The 12,863-nt window shown below is 44.9% G+C and overlaps 1 protein-coding gene across 3 annotated transcripts in view; it reads left to right on the top strand.

Moving 5' to 3' along the window:
- ARHGEF11 (Rho guanine nucleotide exchange factor (GEF) 11) overlaps positions 1 to 12,863 on the top strand; it is a 99,367-nt gene that overhangs the window by 51,225 nt on the left and 35,279 nt on the right. For all 3 annotated transcript variants that reach the window (XM_012733340.1, XM_012733339.1, XM_012733338.1), the window contains exons 2-9: positions 1,486 to 1,518; positions 2,654 to 2,668; positions 2,960 to 3,048; positions 3,893 to 3,991; positions 6,782 to 6,831; positions 7,622 to 7,679; positions 8,720 to 8,892; positions 9,620 to 9,691. In XM_012733340.1, coding sequence (XP_012588794.1) covers positions 1,486 to 1,518; positions 2,654 to 2,668; positions 2,960 to 3,048; positions 3,893 to 3,991; positions 6,782 to 6,831; positions 7,622 to 7,679; positions 8,720 to 8,892; positions 9,620 to 9,691 — 589 coding nt within the window. The remainder of the gene's footprint in view (positions 1 to 1,485; positions 1,519 to 2,653; positions 2,669 to 2,959; positions 3,049 to 3,892; positions 3,992 to 6,781; positions 6,832 to 7,621; positions 7,680 to 8,719; positions 8,893 to 9,619; positions 9,692 to 12,863) is intronic.

Genomic DNA, 12,863 nt, shown 5'->3' with positions numbered 1-12,863 from the left:
GTCCATAAACTCGTGGGTTTATATCTGGGTTTTCTATTCGAATCCACTGGTCTGTATGTCTATTCTTATTCCAGTACCATGCAGTTTTGATTATTATGCTAGCCTAATATTTTTTAAGGAACATTTGATGGCTACTAAAATGATCCTTGTCCTTTTTGTTTGTTTGTTTAAAGATTTATTTTATTTATGCATACAAGAGCTGGGGTGTGGGCACGAGAGGATTTACCAGAGACAGAGTGGGAAGCAGAACAGGCAGATAGACTGAAATAAATACACTGCTGAGGGGAGCAGCGGATTATAGGGATCGAGCTCACGCCACAGCAGTGACAGCGCTGAAACTTTCTCTCTAGGCCACCAGGTTATTTGCAAAACATGGATGGAACAAGAAGGCATAATACTCAGTGAAATGAGTCAGAAGGAACAAGGAAAATATTAGCTGATTTCACTTATAGGGAGAAGGTAGGGAACCAAAAAAGGATCAGAAAAAAAAATAATAATAACACAACACAACAAAAATGGACAACTATAAATCAGAGCCATTCTACAGGGGAGGGGGAGGCAGAGGAATTGAGATGGGGGCGGGAGAAGCAGGAGCCGCTACAGTGATGGCACAAGGGCGAGTTGGTGGTGGGAATTCAGTGGGGACTACATCTGAGAGGAGAAAGCGAACTCTGTAAAAAAAAAGAAAATGAACACCGGTGTAAAATACATATTTTATTTATCCTAATCTGTAGTAAATTATATTGAACACATAAAAAAAAGTTAAAAGAGCTACCTGTAAGCTGGTGACTTGTATTGGATAGGATGGACTCAGATTCTGGAACATTCATTAAATAGTGAACTAAGTTGAATCATTGTCCTGGGTGAGGAGGTGGTGGGGTTGGACAGAGAATGATATATTAGGGTCATTTTAATAGAGACAGAAGGTGTAGGTAGCTCCTAGAAGTTTCCCTTCTTGTCGACTTAAAAGTTATGGCAATGGAGAGCAGAGCAGGCAGAGCACTGAGGAAGAACAGTGCAGGCAGACCAGACCAGAGCCAGAAAGCAGAGCCAGTGAAAGACCAGTGAAAAGGGACCGAGAGCAGGGAGAGGGCCAGCTGTCTTGCAGACGGAGGGCTGAGGGCAGCGTACCAACCCTGCTGGAGAGAACTCACACAGCCCACCGTGGTGCTTCAAGAGGTGTTTGCTGGGAACCTAGAAGGTGTCACCCAGCCTGGGCAGCCCCTTCTCAACGCTGAGACCTAGCCCAGGCAGGGAAGCTCTAAAAGGTTCTTAGCATTTAAATGTTGGGTCAGGTTGCATTTCAGCGAGATTGCTGCTGCCCAAATGATTGAGACTCTTTGCCTTCAGGCCCTTCTGAGCTTGATTGTGGTTTTTTTTTAAATGTGCCATCTCAGTGTCTGGTCTGGTTCATGTCTTGTTTTGTTTCTCTTTCTCTCCTGGGCCCCACGCTTTCCTCCTTGATGTCCTCTCTCTCATCCAAAGATCAGCCAGTAAAAAGCAGTCTCACCTGTCCAGGTAAGAGGTGTGGCAGAGAGAGGGAAGACTCCTTATAAATCCAAAAGGTGTTTATTTGTATTGCATTACACTTATTGTTTGAATAATAGCTTCACAGGATTTAGAATTTAAATGGTATAAACAAGAATATAAAGAAAAGATTCCAGCTCTACCTTCTGCCCCAGCAACCAGTCTCCTCAGAGGCAACAAGTAGTCATTTTTTTTGTCCCCTCCCAGGGATATTTTAGGTATTTTTTTGCACATGTAAAACATCTATATCATGTCCTCTTTTATTACTTTACTGTCCACAAAGCTGTGCCTCTTGCTGTTTTCTCTAAACAACATTCCTTGGAGCCCATGCCTTTTCATATGTAAAGCAGCTCCTCTCCTGGCATACAGCTGAATACCGGATCTTTCTATTGCTGTGCTGTAATTTATTTAACCACTCACCCCTTGTGAGCATTTAGTTCCTTCAGGGCTTTGCCACTACAGAAGTGCTCCTGTGAACAGCCTCTGCTGTGGGATGTCATGCTGTGGCAAGAGACGGGAGACCCCTTTCAGAGGGGCAGCTATGGACCAGGAACTGCAGCTCCTAGGCCTTTCTAAAAGATGACCATGGCAATGACTGAGTTCCTATTCCTGCAGGGTCCCATTAGAGAGAAGACAGTGGTAAATCTGGTCTGGCGATATGTGGTACCTAGAGGTTTTAAGGTCTTGAGATAGTTCACAAGCAAGCTGGCTGTAGGAAGGTGCTGGGTGAAGGCTGGGAAATGACCGTCAGCTAGACCGGTGCCTGTTCTGTGGCACCCACAAGATGAGTGGGTTTTCAGAGGCTCAGCCATTACCCTCCTTTCTAGAAAAATATGCATGTTGCCAGTGACCCAACAGGTTGGTGCCAGATGCCCAGTTACTCTCCTAGAGATACTGTTTCGGGGAAGGACAAAGAGGTGAAGCTAAAGAGGGGGAGATCATCACTGACAGCCATTGCATTCTCTGCTGTGTTCATGCAGGTCACAGTGCGCTTCTGACCCACCACATCCTTGCCCTCCAGTCTTCCTTCTTTCAAAAATCATTGCCTAAAACTAACTTGTTATTTGTTTTTTTCCTGTCTTTTTCTTGCATTCATTTTCTCTGCTGCTCCGTTCTGTTCCATCAGCCCCATTGCAGCCTGGTAAGACCCAACAAGCATAGGCATCTGTGTGCTTTCTGTCCCGCCTCTGTCTGCTGACTCAAGAAGGGGCTGTTTCCCTCCACACCTTGCTGGCATTAAAGAGATCATGCTTGACCTACCATCCTCTGGTTCCAGATAGGTGACGTGGCTGATCTCCCGCCACACCGAGCAGGTCCAGAGGGTTGGTCTTATTACCCAAGGGTCAGGGCCCCTTTTGACAGAGCTTTCTCCCACTAGAGGGCTGGACCATCTGTGCCCAACTCACTGTACTTTCTTCTTCTTCTTCTCCAGGTTAAGTAGCCTGTCTTTGGGAGATTCGGCACCTGAACGCACGTCCCCTTCTCACCACCGCCAGCCCTCTGACACCTCTGAGACAGCAGGTAACCTTCTTGGGCATTAATGCATAGACAAAGAGGCACACAGACAGATATGTTTACGCAGGTGTAACAGAATTTAGCCTCTCATTCAGCACATAATGTATACATACATGTTTTCTGTAAAATGCCCCTTCATCCTTAGAAAGTAGATTTTATTATGTCTGTTTTACAGATGAGGAAGCTGAGGCCCAGGAGATTTAAAAGCATGCCCATGCACATAGACCTGTGGGGCAGAGTCAGAACCTGGAGCCATTTGGGTTTTAGCTGTAGAACGCACACTTTGTCCCTCACAGGATCATTCCCTGCACACCCACAGGGTAGAGACAGCTAGAAGCTGTAGCCGCTCTTCCCTGTTTTTTCACATTCTGTGTGTGGAGACTTCTTTTGTCATCATCACTTCTTTGATTTGGCACGGGGCCAGCCATGAGGTACCCCACATGAATTATCCAGCTCTACAAAAAGAGTCAACAGACATTGGGGGCCCCATCTGCTACGCTTATTGGACAAAACGTCCAGCCTTATGGGGGATCAGTCTGAGGCTGTGTCCCTGTTAGTCTTTGGAAGAGTGGCCCAGACATCGCCCTGTCCCTTCTCTGGCCAGGAAACCTAAAGAAGCAGACATGTGCAAGAGAGCACCTCAGTGTCTTGGGGAGTGGTGATTTCTTGAATAGCGTGCAAAGTAGGTTGCAGGTTTTCATCCATCACTGTGGGACATGTGAAGGCAGGAGGAGTCTGGAATAGCTTTCTGGAAGAAGAAGTGCGCTTGACTCCACTGGATTAGCTGGCCTTCTTGCACTCCCTAACCAGTGACAGTTCCTACCTTCTCTGCTCTCTCACCTCTCACCAGGTCTTGTTCAACGCTGTGTCATCATCCAGAAGGACCAGCATGGCTTCGGCTTCACAGTCAGCGGGGACCGCATCATCCTGGTGCAGTCTGTGCGACCTGGTTAGTGTCCTATGCCTCATTCCTCTGGACAAAATAGCCATGGGTGTGACAGCTTTGACCCCATCACCTCTCTGGGGGTCAAGGGCAGGGGTGACAGGCAGAAATGTACTGCTCTAGAATTTGTTCCCCAGGAGCATCTGAGGGCCCCACAGTGGTAAGATGGTAGACAGAATTTCAAGGACTCACACTTCATACTTGCCTTCCTGTTGGGAAGTGGAAAATCAGCAGAATACCCCTTATGTCACTCAGGAAGTTCCTGATTGTCCTCCAGAGGAACCCCTCCTCCTGGATAAGAGATGCCACCTAGGAATGGGAGCCCGCCGCCTTACACTACCTTCACATTCATTCCCTCCTTCACATTCATTCCCTCCCCGGGTACAGTGGTCACTGATCTGCAGCAGTTCACAGTTGGAGGCAGAACCACTGGTCCAGTGGTTCCTGCATGTGCAGGCACAATCTGCATGAAGTAATAAATTACCACAAGATAAATGATGAATGTTTTTACACAAGAGGCCATGTGTCTCGAAACTGTGTTTGGGTAGTTTGTGGTTTGAGATAGTCATTTCCTTTCTGATCAGTTTGGGAATCTTCCTTTAAAAAAAAAAAAAAGGGACTTCAGGAGTAGTTCAGAAGATAGAAATGAAAGTCATTTTGGCAGGACAGAGATTTGGTGGGAAGGCAGTTAAGAGTTTGAGGGCACTGGGAATGAATGAATCAAGTGAGTGAGTGTGTATGAAAGCGCACTGAATATTTCAAAGCACTGTCATGTGCAGGTGGTGAGTCCTTACAGGGCGCTCTCTGGAGAAGGAGGCTGAGGTGGGGCAGGGCAGGAAGCAGGTTTCTCAGAAGAGTGGGCGCCACGCAGCAGGTGGAATTAGGCCTGGTGATGTGGAAATTGTGGCCATGGCCGGAAGAATGGTGCCGGGAGAGGGGCAGGAACAGGCTGGCCCACCACACTGAGCACAGTGCAGATGGGAAGGAAGATGTACTTGAAGCAACTTCGGAGAAAGTTTTAAGATTTGCTTACAGAAAAAGTGAGAAGAGAATTTCAGAGTGATGACCAAGATGAGGTAGGTAACTCAGGCAAGGGTATCAGTCGTTGGGACAGCTGCTGTTTGAGTTACTTTATCTGTTGGAGGTGTGTTGTGCATACACTAGGGCAGAGCTCGAGAAGATATTTCTATTCCTTGCTTCCTTTAATCTCTCACCATTCCTGGGTTAGCGTAGAACAGTTAGTGGGGCTGCCAGTACCTGCACTTTGCCTCGGCATCTGTTGGTCACAGAGAACATCAGCACCCCAGGGTTCCTGTGCTGCCCTCCTCTGAAATCAGAGCAGTCAGACCCAGAGAGGGGAGAACAGAATGAGAACTGCAAGTAAAATAGGAGGCTTGGAAAATGTGTATGTGTGTGCGTACTTGGGGAAGGAGAGAAGACTCTGGGTTGCCGTTGAAATCTCAAGAGTAATAGGGCAGTTGTGACTGTCTGCTCCAGATGGGAGGGGGCGCTAGTCACTGTTTCTGCCCCGTAGCCTCTGTTCTACCAAATCCTAAGCCCTGAGAAGATCGAAAACCCCTCTCCTGGGCCCAAGCCCAGGAGGACTGAGTCCATTTTTGGCTAGGGGACCAACAAATATGCTTTTTAACGAACTCCTTCCATGGTTTTCATGCTAATTAAATTCTGAGAACTTATGCTCCCATTCCTTTGCTTAGAAGAGTGTAATTTCTTTTAAGTCGCTTAGTGACCAGGAGTCACCATATATGTTTCATGCACTCCAGCAAGGCTGGTCTCTCTCTCCGCCTTTAGTTTCTAGGTGACAGCGTGAGAGAGTTCCACGCATTTGCAAGTATTCCTTCCCTAAGTAACACACTGTAGATGAGGGTTGTCTTGGGTCTCCCGGTTTTGGAAAGTCAAATTAGAATATAGTCATCACTGTCATTTCTCTTTTCAGACTAGGAAACTCTAGCTGCACTTTGTGGGTGTTTTGTTGTGATCAGATTAATGCAACATACAGATTTAATGATTACCTTTGGGCAAATATGCTAAAAGCTTAGTTGTTATGTTTCTCATTTACTTGTTTAATGTTTCTCATGCTTCCTGGGTTAAATTGAACAGCCTCTTAAGTCATTTAAAACTACATAGTGGTTGAAGCCACTGCAGCCTCCTGAGTGGGAGTGACTTAGAGATGCTGTACTCACTCTTAAGTTCCTCTCATCAGTCACAACCAGCAGCTCCTATTCTGGTCTCTTAAAGGGAGAAACTGTAAATAGATTTAAGAAGTCTTTTAGTAGACACAAAGCAGTTACCATTGTCATCTTTAATAGTATGAGTACCCAGAACATCTTCATGCAGTTCTCAGTGCTCATGAACCATAATTTGAAAACTCTTATTTTAATCATTTTCTTCATATTACTCCTAATAATGATTTGCTATAACAGTTTATTACAGTATACTTAGTCTTCCAACTGCATTATAAGAAATAACTTATTTGACCTTGAAACACATCCAGATACTTTCAGGTGAAGCAGAAACACTTCTGCAGGAGCTGGACCCAGCCTCTTTGGCATTCAGAAACCTGACGTCTGAGCCAGATAGAGAAAAGAGCAAGAGACATAATCTTACATAGTCCACTCTAGCTCAGAAGTGATTGTGCCCCTGGAGCAGAATAGGATGTACAGTCAGCATTTGGAAAAAAAATTGTGGTGGGAAGGTAGCCTGTCAGGGACTTTGGTGCAGACTGAGTGACCCCTGTGAAGGGTTTTGGGCTCTACTCACCAAGCCTTCTCCCTGCAGGAGGTGCAGCCATGAAAGCAGGTGTGAAAGAGGGCGACCGGATCATCAAGGTAAGTGAGCACCCCTAGCCCACAGAGCAGGGTGTGCAGGGCCACTTCTGGCCCTGGCCTGTCCCATGTTCCATTTTAGGCGAGCTGTCAGCCAGCCACTGTGTTGGGGCAGCTACCATGAGAGTGAGCACAGCAGTGCCATGTGACAGGGTGGCAGCCGAGGTGCTGGGCTCCGTATTCTAAACCCTTCCTGACTCTACAGTAGCCAAGAAGCTTCTAGAATAGGTTATATTAATCCCGTTTCACAAATGACATAACCAAGATTCAGTGCAGGAAGTGGCTGGAGGAGTGGCTGTGATTAGTGAAGGACCCAAAGCCATCAGATTCTCAGCTTATTGTTCTGTCCTCTGTGCAGACAAACCAGCTTCGGGTCCTCCTGCGTCCACACTGTCATGATCTGTCTGTCCTCTCCTTTCAGTGCTTTTTTCTACAATATGGAGTCCCAGAAACATTAGGAAATCCTAGGTGAGGAGACTCCTTAGACCTCTAGTGAGGAGGAAACATCAGGTCAGTCAACAACAGTGTGCAAGGCTACTGACTGAAAAGGTAGATGTCAAAAATAAATGAGGCATGCACAGTGAAGCTACAGGTCTTGTCCCTGAAGTTTTAGGGAGATGAGCATGTGACAAATAAGAACAGGAATAAATACATAATGTGGATTTAAGTAAAGACGTGTCCAGAGGTGGCTCAAGAGCATTGGAATGGCTTCCTAAGGGGGTGACATTTTGAATTTGCAGAAGGATACGTGTGTTTCAATCACCATTACTTAGTATCATTTGCCCCCCAACAGGTGAACGGCACCATGGTGACCAACAGCTCGCACCTGGAGGTGGTGAAGCTTATCAAATGTGAGTTGATGAGAACTAACAAGAAGGAAAGTAGGAACCTCCCTGGGGGCCTAGGGGTGAAGTCTCAGCACCATCACCTATAAAGCCTGAGTTCAGTCCCCCGCCAGGGAGCTGATCCACGTGGCACAGCAGACCTCCCGTCTCACCCGCTGCTCCCCTCAGCAGTATATTTCAGATCTGACGGTTCTGCTCCCCACTGTGTCTCTGGTGAATCACCACCCCCACCTCACACCTCTGGCCTAGAGGTTCTTCTACACAAACAAAAATACTTCTTTTTTCTTTTAAAGGAAAGAAGGGGAGCAGATGGGCTGGGAGGGAGTGAGGGACACAAAGGCCTGTTGGCCTGGGAGGCTTCCTTTGTAGCTGCTAGAGGCTGCTGAAGAAGTTATGGCTGTCATGCTGATGGGGAGGAGCCGTGTAGGCTGCCTCAGTGCCTTGTCATTTCAGGTGGAGACTCATCTCATCTTTATTTTTTATATCCATCTTTTTAGACCACATCCTACTGCCATTTAGACTAACCTCTTAAGATCAGGTCTTTCCCAAATACCATTTGCTCCCTTCTCCCATGCATGGACATTCTTGTTTCCTGGAACGGGGATGGAAGTGGGAGGCAAAACATTTGCTTGCAGAAAGGCATTTGAATCTGCCAGGTAATCAAATAGAAGAACAAAGGCTGAGGAAAGAACAAAAGAGTATGTGGTCTTTGGAGAAGGTCACAGTCTAGAGTGTGTTGGCTGCAGCTTTATGTCAGCTACTTAATTTAGAAGAGAAAGCAAAGGCCTCGTGGGGCAGCCCTTCAGGAGTGTTCCCCCATGTTCATGGGTAGAGTCTTGGTTACAGTCTCTGGATAAGGACAAAGGAGGAAGGTGTGTTTGAGTTGATGAGGGTAGGAGAGCAGAAATTAGAGAATGAGTGGGACAGTAAAGGGAGAACTTTATCTATGGAATTATAAACTCAATGAGAGAAGGGACAGGAATCTCCTCTTTTGTAGCTTGAATGTCACTGCCCAGAACAAAACCATTCTCTCTGTATAACTCCAGCTGGTGCTTATGTTGCCCTGACGCTCCTGGGCTCTTCACCCTCGTCCATCAGTGTCTCCGGGCTTCAGCAGGACCCAGCAGGAGCTCCCCGAGTCACCCCTGTGATCCCACCGCCACCTCCTCCTCCACCACTGCCACCACCACAGCATATCACAGGACCCAGGCCTCTGCAGGTAATGGTCCTGTGGGCACCTCGCCCCACTCTGTTACTTTTTGAGGGGAAAGAAAGCAAGTTACATCAAACAGTGTGCAGGTAAACAGTGACAAGCCACAGAAGTGATGAAGATCATCAAAAGAGTCGAACAAAATGAGGCTACAAGAAAGGGGTTGGGACCTGCTTCACTGTCCTCCTCCATGTAAATACATGTGCGGTTTTATCCAATAGCAGTAGACTTGTGTTTCCTAAATGTGGGGTCTCTGAAGAGGCCCCACCCCATCAGGGAGACAGTGCACACCAAGGACGATGCCAGGCACTGTCATGAGGGAATCGTAAGTCACGCAGGGAAATGCTGCTTGGAGCAGCGACTCATGGCGTCCAGTGTGTTGAGAGGTAGGAGGGACAGAAACAAACGAGGGGAAAAGGAAGGCCAGGTAGAGTCTGGGGGGTACAGAGAGGATAAGATGCAGATAGGAAGTGCGGACAAGAGCTTCCATTTGGGAAGAACTAAACCAAGAACTCCTGGGAGACTTTAGGGAGCAATTTGATACCATACATTATTACTGCCAAGGCTTCTAGGAAGTTTAGGAGTAAGATCACAATAATAAGATACTTGGTATTAGCAGGACAAACTTATGACCTAAATTCTTAGCTTTTCTTGCCCAAGAATGAGTAGATAGAAGAGAATTCAGCAACTGAGCTGGTCCCCACCTCACACTACTATCATAATGTTCTATTCTTAGGATCCAGAAGTTCAAAAACATGCCACCCAGATCCTTAGGAATATGCTGAGGCAGGAAGAACAAGAGTTACAGGTACGTCACAACTGAGGGTAGGTGGGTTCTTCATCAACACAATCTACAAGGGATACACCTTAATTTATAGGCCACATCCTATCACAGTAAAACTTTGGAAAATGAAATTACAGGGCTGCTACAAAACTGCCACTAGTGAACAGAACTGTTCACTAGAATTTGTTAAAGTAGGATTTGACTCAGTAGACTAAAGAGGGCAGTAGAGCTCACAGATGATAGATTAACATAGTGAATACATTGACAGAATACAAACAAATGATGAGACAGGTAGAATGAAATGAAGGAACAGAGGAACTGAGGAAAATCAGAATGTGCTGGAATTGATCTTGAAGTTTTCCAAGGGAAGGTAAGAAAGAAGGAGAGTGGGGAAAGTAGGTGAGAGCTGGGCTAGGCTGACAGAAGTGAGGGCAGTATTGGACGATGAAGAAGTTATGGGCGTTCCCAGGCCTGGGAAAGATGGACACAGGGAAAATTAATTTGACTAGAGTGATATCACCAGATCCCTATAATAGCTGTGGTTTGTAGAGAGTCCCTCAATTTGGCAAATTTCAGTATGTTTCCACTGAATGTAAATCATCATTTTAATTTTCTATGGAATACAGAGATGAAGATTAGCTGCTTCTGAGTCTCAGCATGTTTAAAATCTAGTCAAGAAAATCAATTACAGTAGGAGTGAAAGTTGAAGGAACAAAGAGCTTGCAGTAAGACAACAATAGATAGCAATTAGTTCGTGATGGGAAAAGGTAGGGGAAACTTCACAGAGAGGGGAGTATTTCAGCTGGACCTTGAAGAGCCAGGCTTTCATAGGCAAAAGAAATGGGGAGAGAATGCCAGCCATTGGACAGCGGTTGGACAAAGGCATCGAGTTATGAAAATACACTCATTTATTTAACAGACTTGAGTTTCTGCAGCATGCTAGGTACTGTGTGTATGTATTGCAGGAGAGGGAGGGAGACTGCTCAGGATAAAAATTGTTATGGTCACCAACATAAATGAGAGTTGAATCTTTGCTTGAGGAGTTTGAAATCCTATAGGATATCAGTAGATAATTGAAGATATACTTCCTCTAAAATGTAATAGGTGCTGATACATATGTACTGGCAACTGTCATAGAATAATCAAGATACTGTGCTAGTGGTAGAAGTATAGTTCAGATTCTCAGAATTAACCCATACATCTGTGATCAATTAATTTTTGACAAAGGTGCCAAGACAGCTCAGTGGACAAAGAATCGTCTTTTCAATAGTTTTGGTGCTGGGACAACTGGATATCCACATGCAAAATAATGAACTTTGGACCCTTACCTCACAAAGTAAACAAAATTTAACTCGAAATGGATCATAGATTTAATTAAATGTAAGAGCTAAAACTATGTTTTAAAACTCTTAGGAAAAAACATGGATATGAATCTTTATGACCTTAGATTAGGCCATGCTGCTTAGATATGACACCAAAAGCACAACCAGAAGATTAATTGGACTCAATCAAAATTAAACACTTTTGTATGTCAGAGGGCACTGTTAAAAAGAAAAAAAGACAGCGACTTCACAGAATGGGAAGAAATAATTGCAACTCATATCTGATAAAAGTCTAATTACCACACTTTGCATTGCAAAGACAAATAACTCAATTTAAAACAGTGGGAAAGGATTTGAGTCACACAGCCCTCTAAAGAAGACATGCAGGGCCCTCCCTGGTGACATAGCGGGTTAGGACACAGCACTGCCAGCTGACTGCAGCTGCTTCGGTGTGAGTTCGATCCCCAGCCCTGGAGGTGACCCACATGGTGCGACAGACCTCTCCTGACCCACCCGCTGCTCCCCTCAGCAGTGTACTTCGTCACTCTGCCTGTTCTGCTCCCCACTCTGTTTCTGGTGAAGCCTCTCACCGCCCCTGCATCTCTGTCCTGTACCCCAGTTCTGTGTGCATAAATAAATCTTAAAAAAAAAAAGAAAAAGAAATACAGATGGGAAAGCACAGCAGTCTTAGTCCTTAGAGAGCTCCTACACAAAACCATAGAGCAATACCCCCGTATCCACTAGGGTAGTTGGAGTCAAAATAACAAAAAGTAAACGCTGTGAAATGTGGAGAGATTAGAGAAACGCTTCTTTATGTTTTGTTTATAGATATGCTGTCCTAATCTGTCCCACTGTTAATGGTGAGAGTGTAAAAATAGTGTAGCCAATGTGAATGATTTGAATGATTCCTCAAAAAAGTTAACATGAATACAGAAATAAGATTCATTAATTCTACTCCTAAGTATATAACCAAGAGGATTGAAAACAAATGTTCACACAAAAGTTTGAATCTGAATTTTAGTAACAGCATTATTCATAATATTGTGAAAGTGGAAATAGCAGAGTTGTCAGTCACCTAATGAATAAACTAATGTGGTATGTCCAAACAATGGAATATTGAAGGAAGTACTGATCCATGCTATAACTTGGAAGAACCCCCAAAATACTATATAGGCCCTCCCTAGTGGCGCAACCAGTTAAAGCACAGCACTGTGAAGCTCTCCACAGCCACTGCCAAGGAAGTGATCAACATGGCGCAGCAGACCTCTCCTGTCCCCCCACTGCTCTCCTCAGCAGTGTATTTCAGTCAGTCTGCCTGTTCTGCCCCCCACTTTGTCTCGGGGAGTCCAGTCACCCGCCTGCATCTCTGGCCTATACTCCAGTTCTTGTATGCATGCATAATTAAATAAAATCTTTTTAAATTTTTTAAAAAGTTAAAAAAAAAGTTCTTTTAATGATAAATATCATATATTGTCTTCTGTATGGCTTATATTACTTATATCATACCCTCTAACATGAATTTAATCATTGTCACATGTCTTGTGACCATGTAGATGAATAGGAATACTTGACTCCAGTCAAGTTTTACATATTACTTGGAAAATAAAAAAGAAAATGATTGAAACTTGCAATGACAATATCTGAGAAGGAATAAATGGAAGCAAAACTGGTAAATGTGCTCAAGAATTCCTGTGGTTACTATCCATGATGTTGCAAATAGTAGGATTTCACCTTTCGTAAAGCTGAATAGTATTCTGTTGTGTCTATACCACATCATTTTTATCCACTCACCAATCAGTGGGTGCTGATATTGTTTCCACCACTTGGCTGTTGTAAATAATGCTGCAGTATGCATTGCAGTGCATACATTTCTT

This window comes from Condylura cristata, unplaced genomic scaffold (genome assembly GCF_000260355.1).
Source record: "Condylura cristata isolate star-nosed mole 26May11 unplaced genomic scaffold, ConCri1.0 scaffold00040, whole genome shotgun sequence".
NCBI lineage: Eukaryota > Metazoa > Chordata > Mammalia > Eulipotyphla > Talpidae > Condylura > Condylura cristata.
Note: the sequence above shows the minus strand (reverse complement) of the source record. Positions and strands in the feature narration are given on the sequence as shown.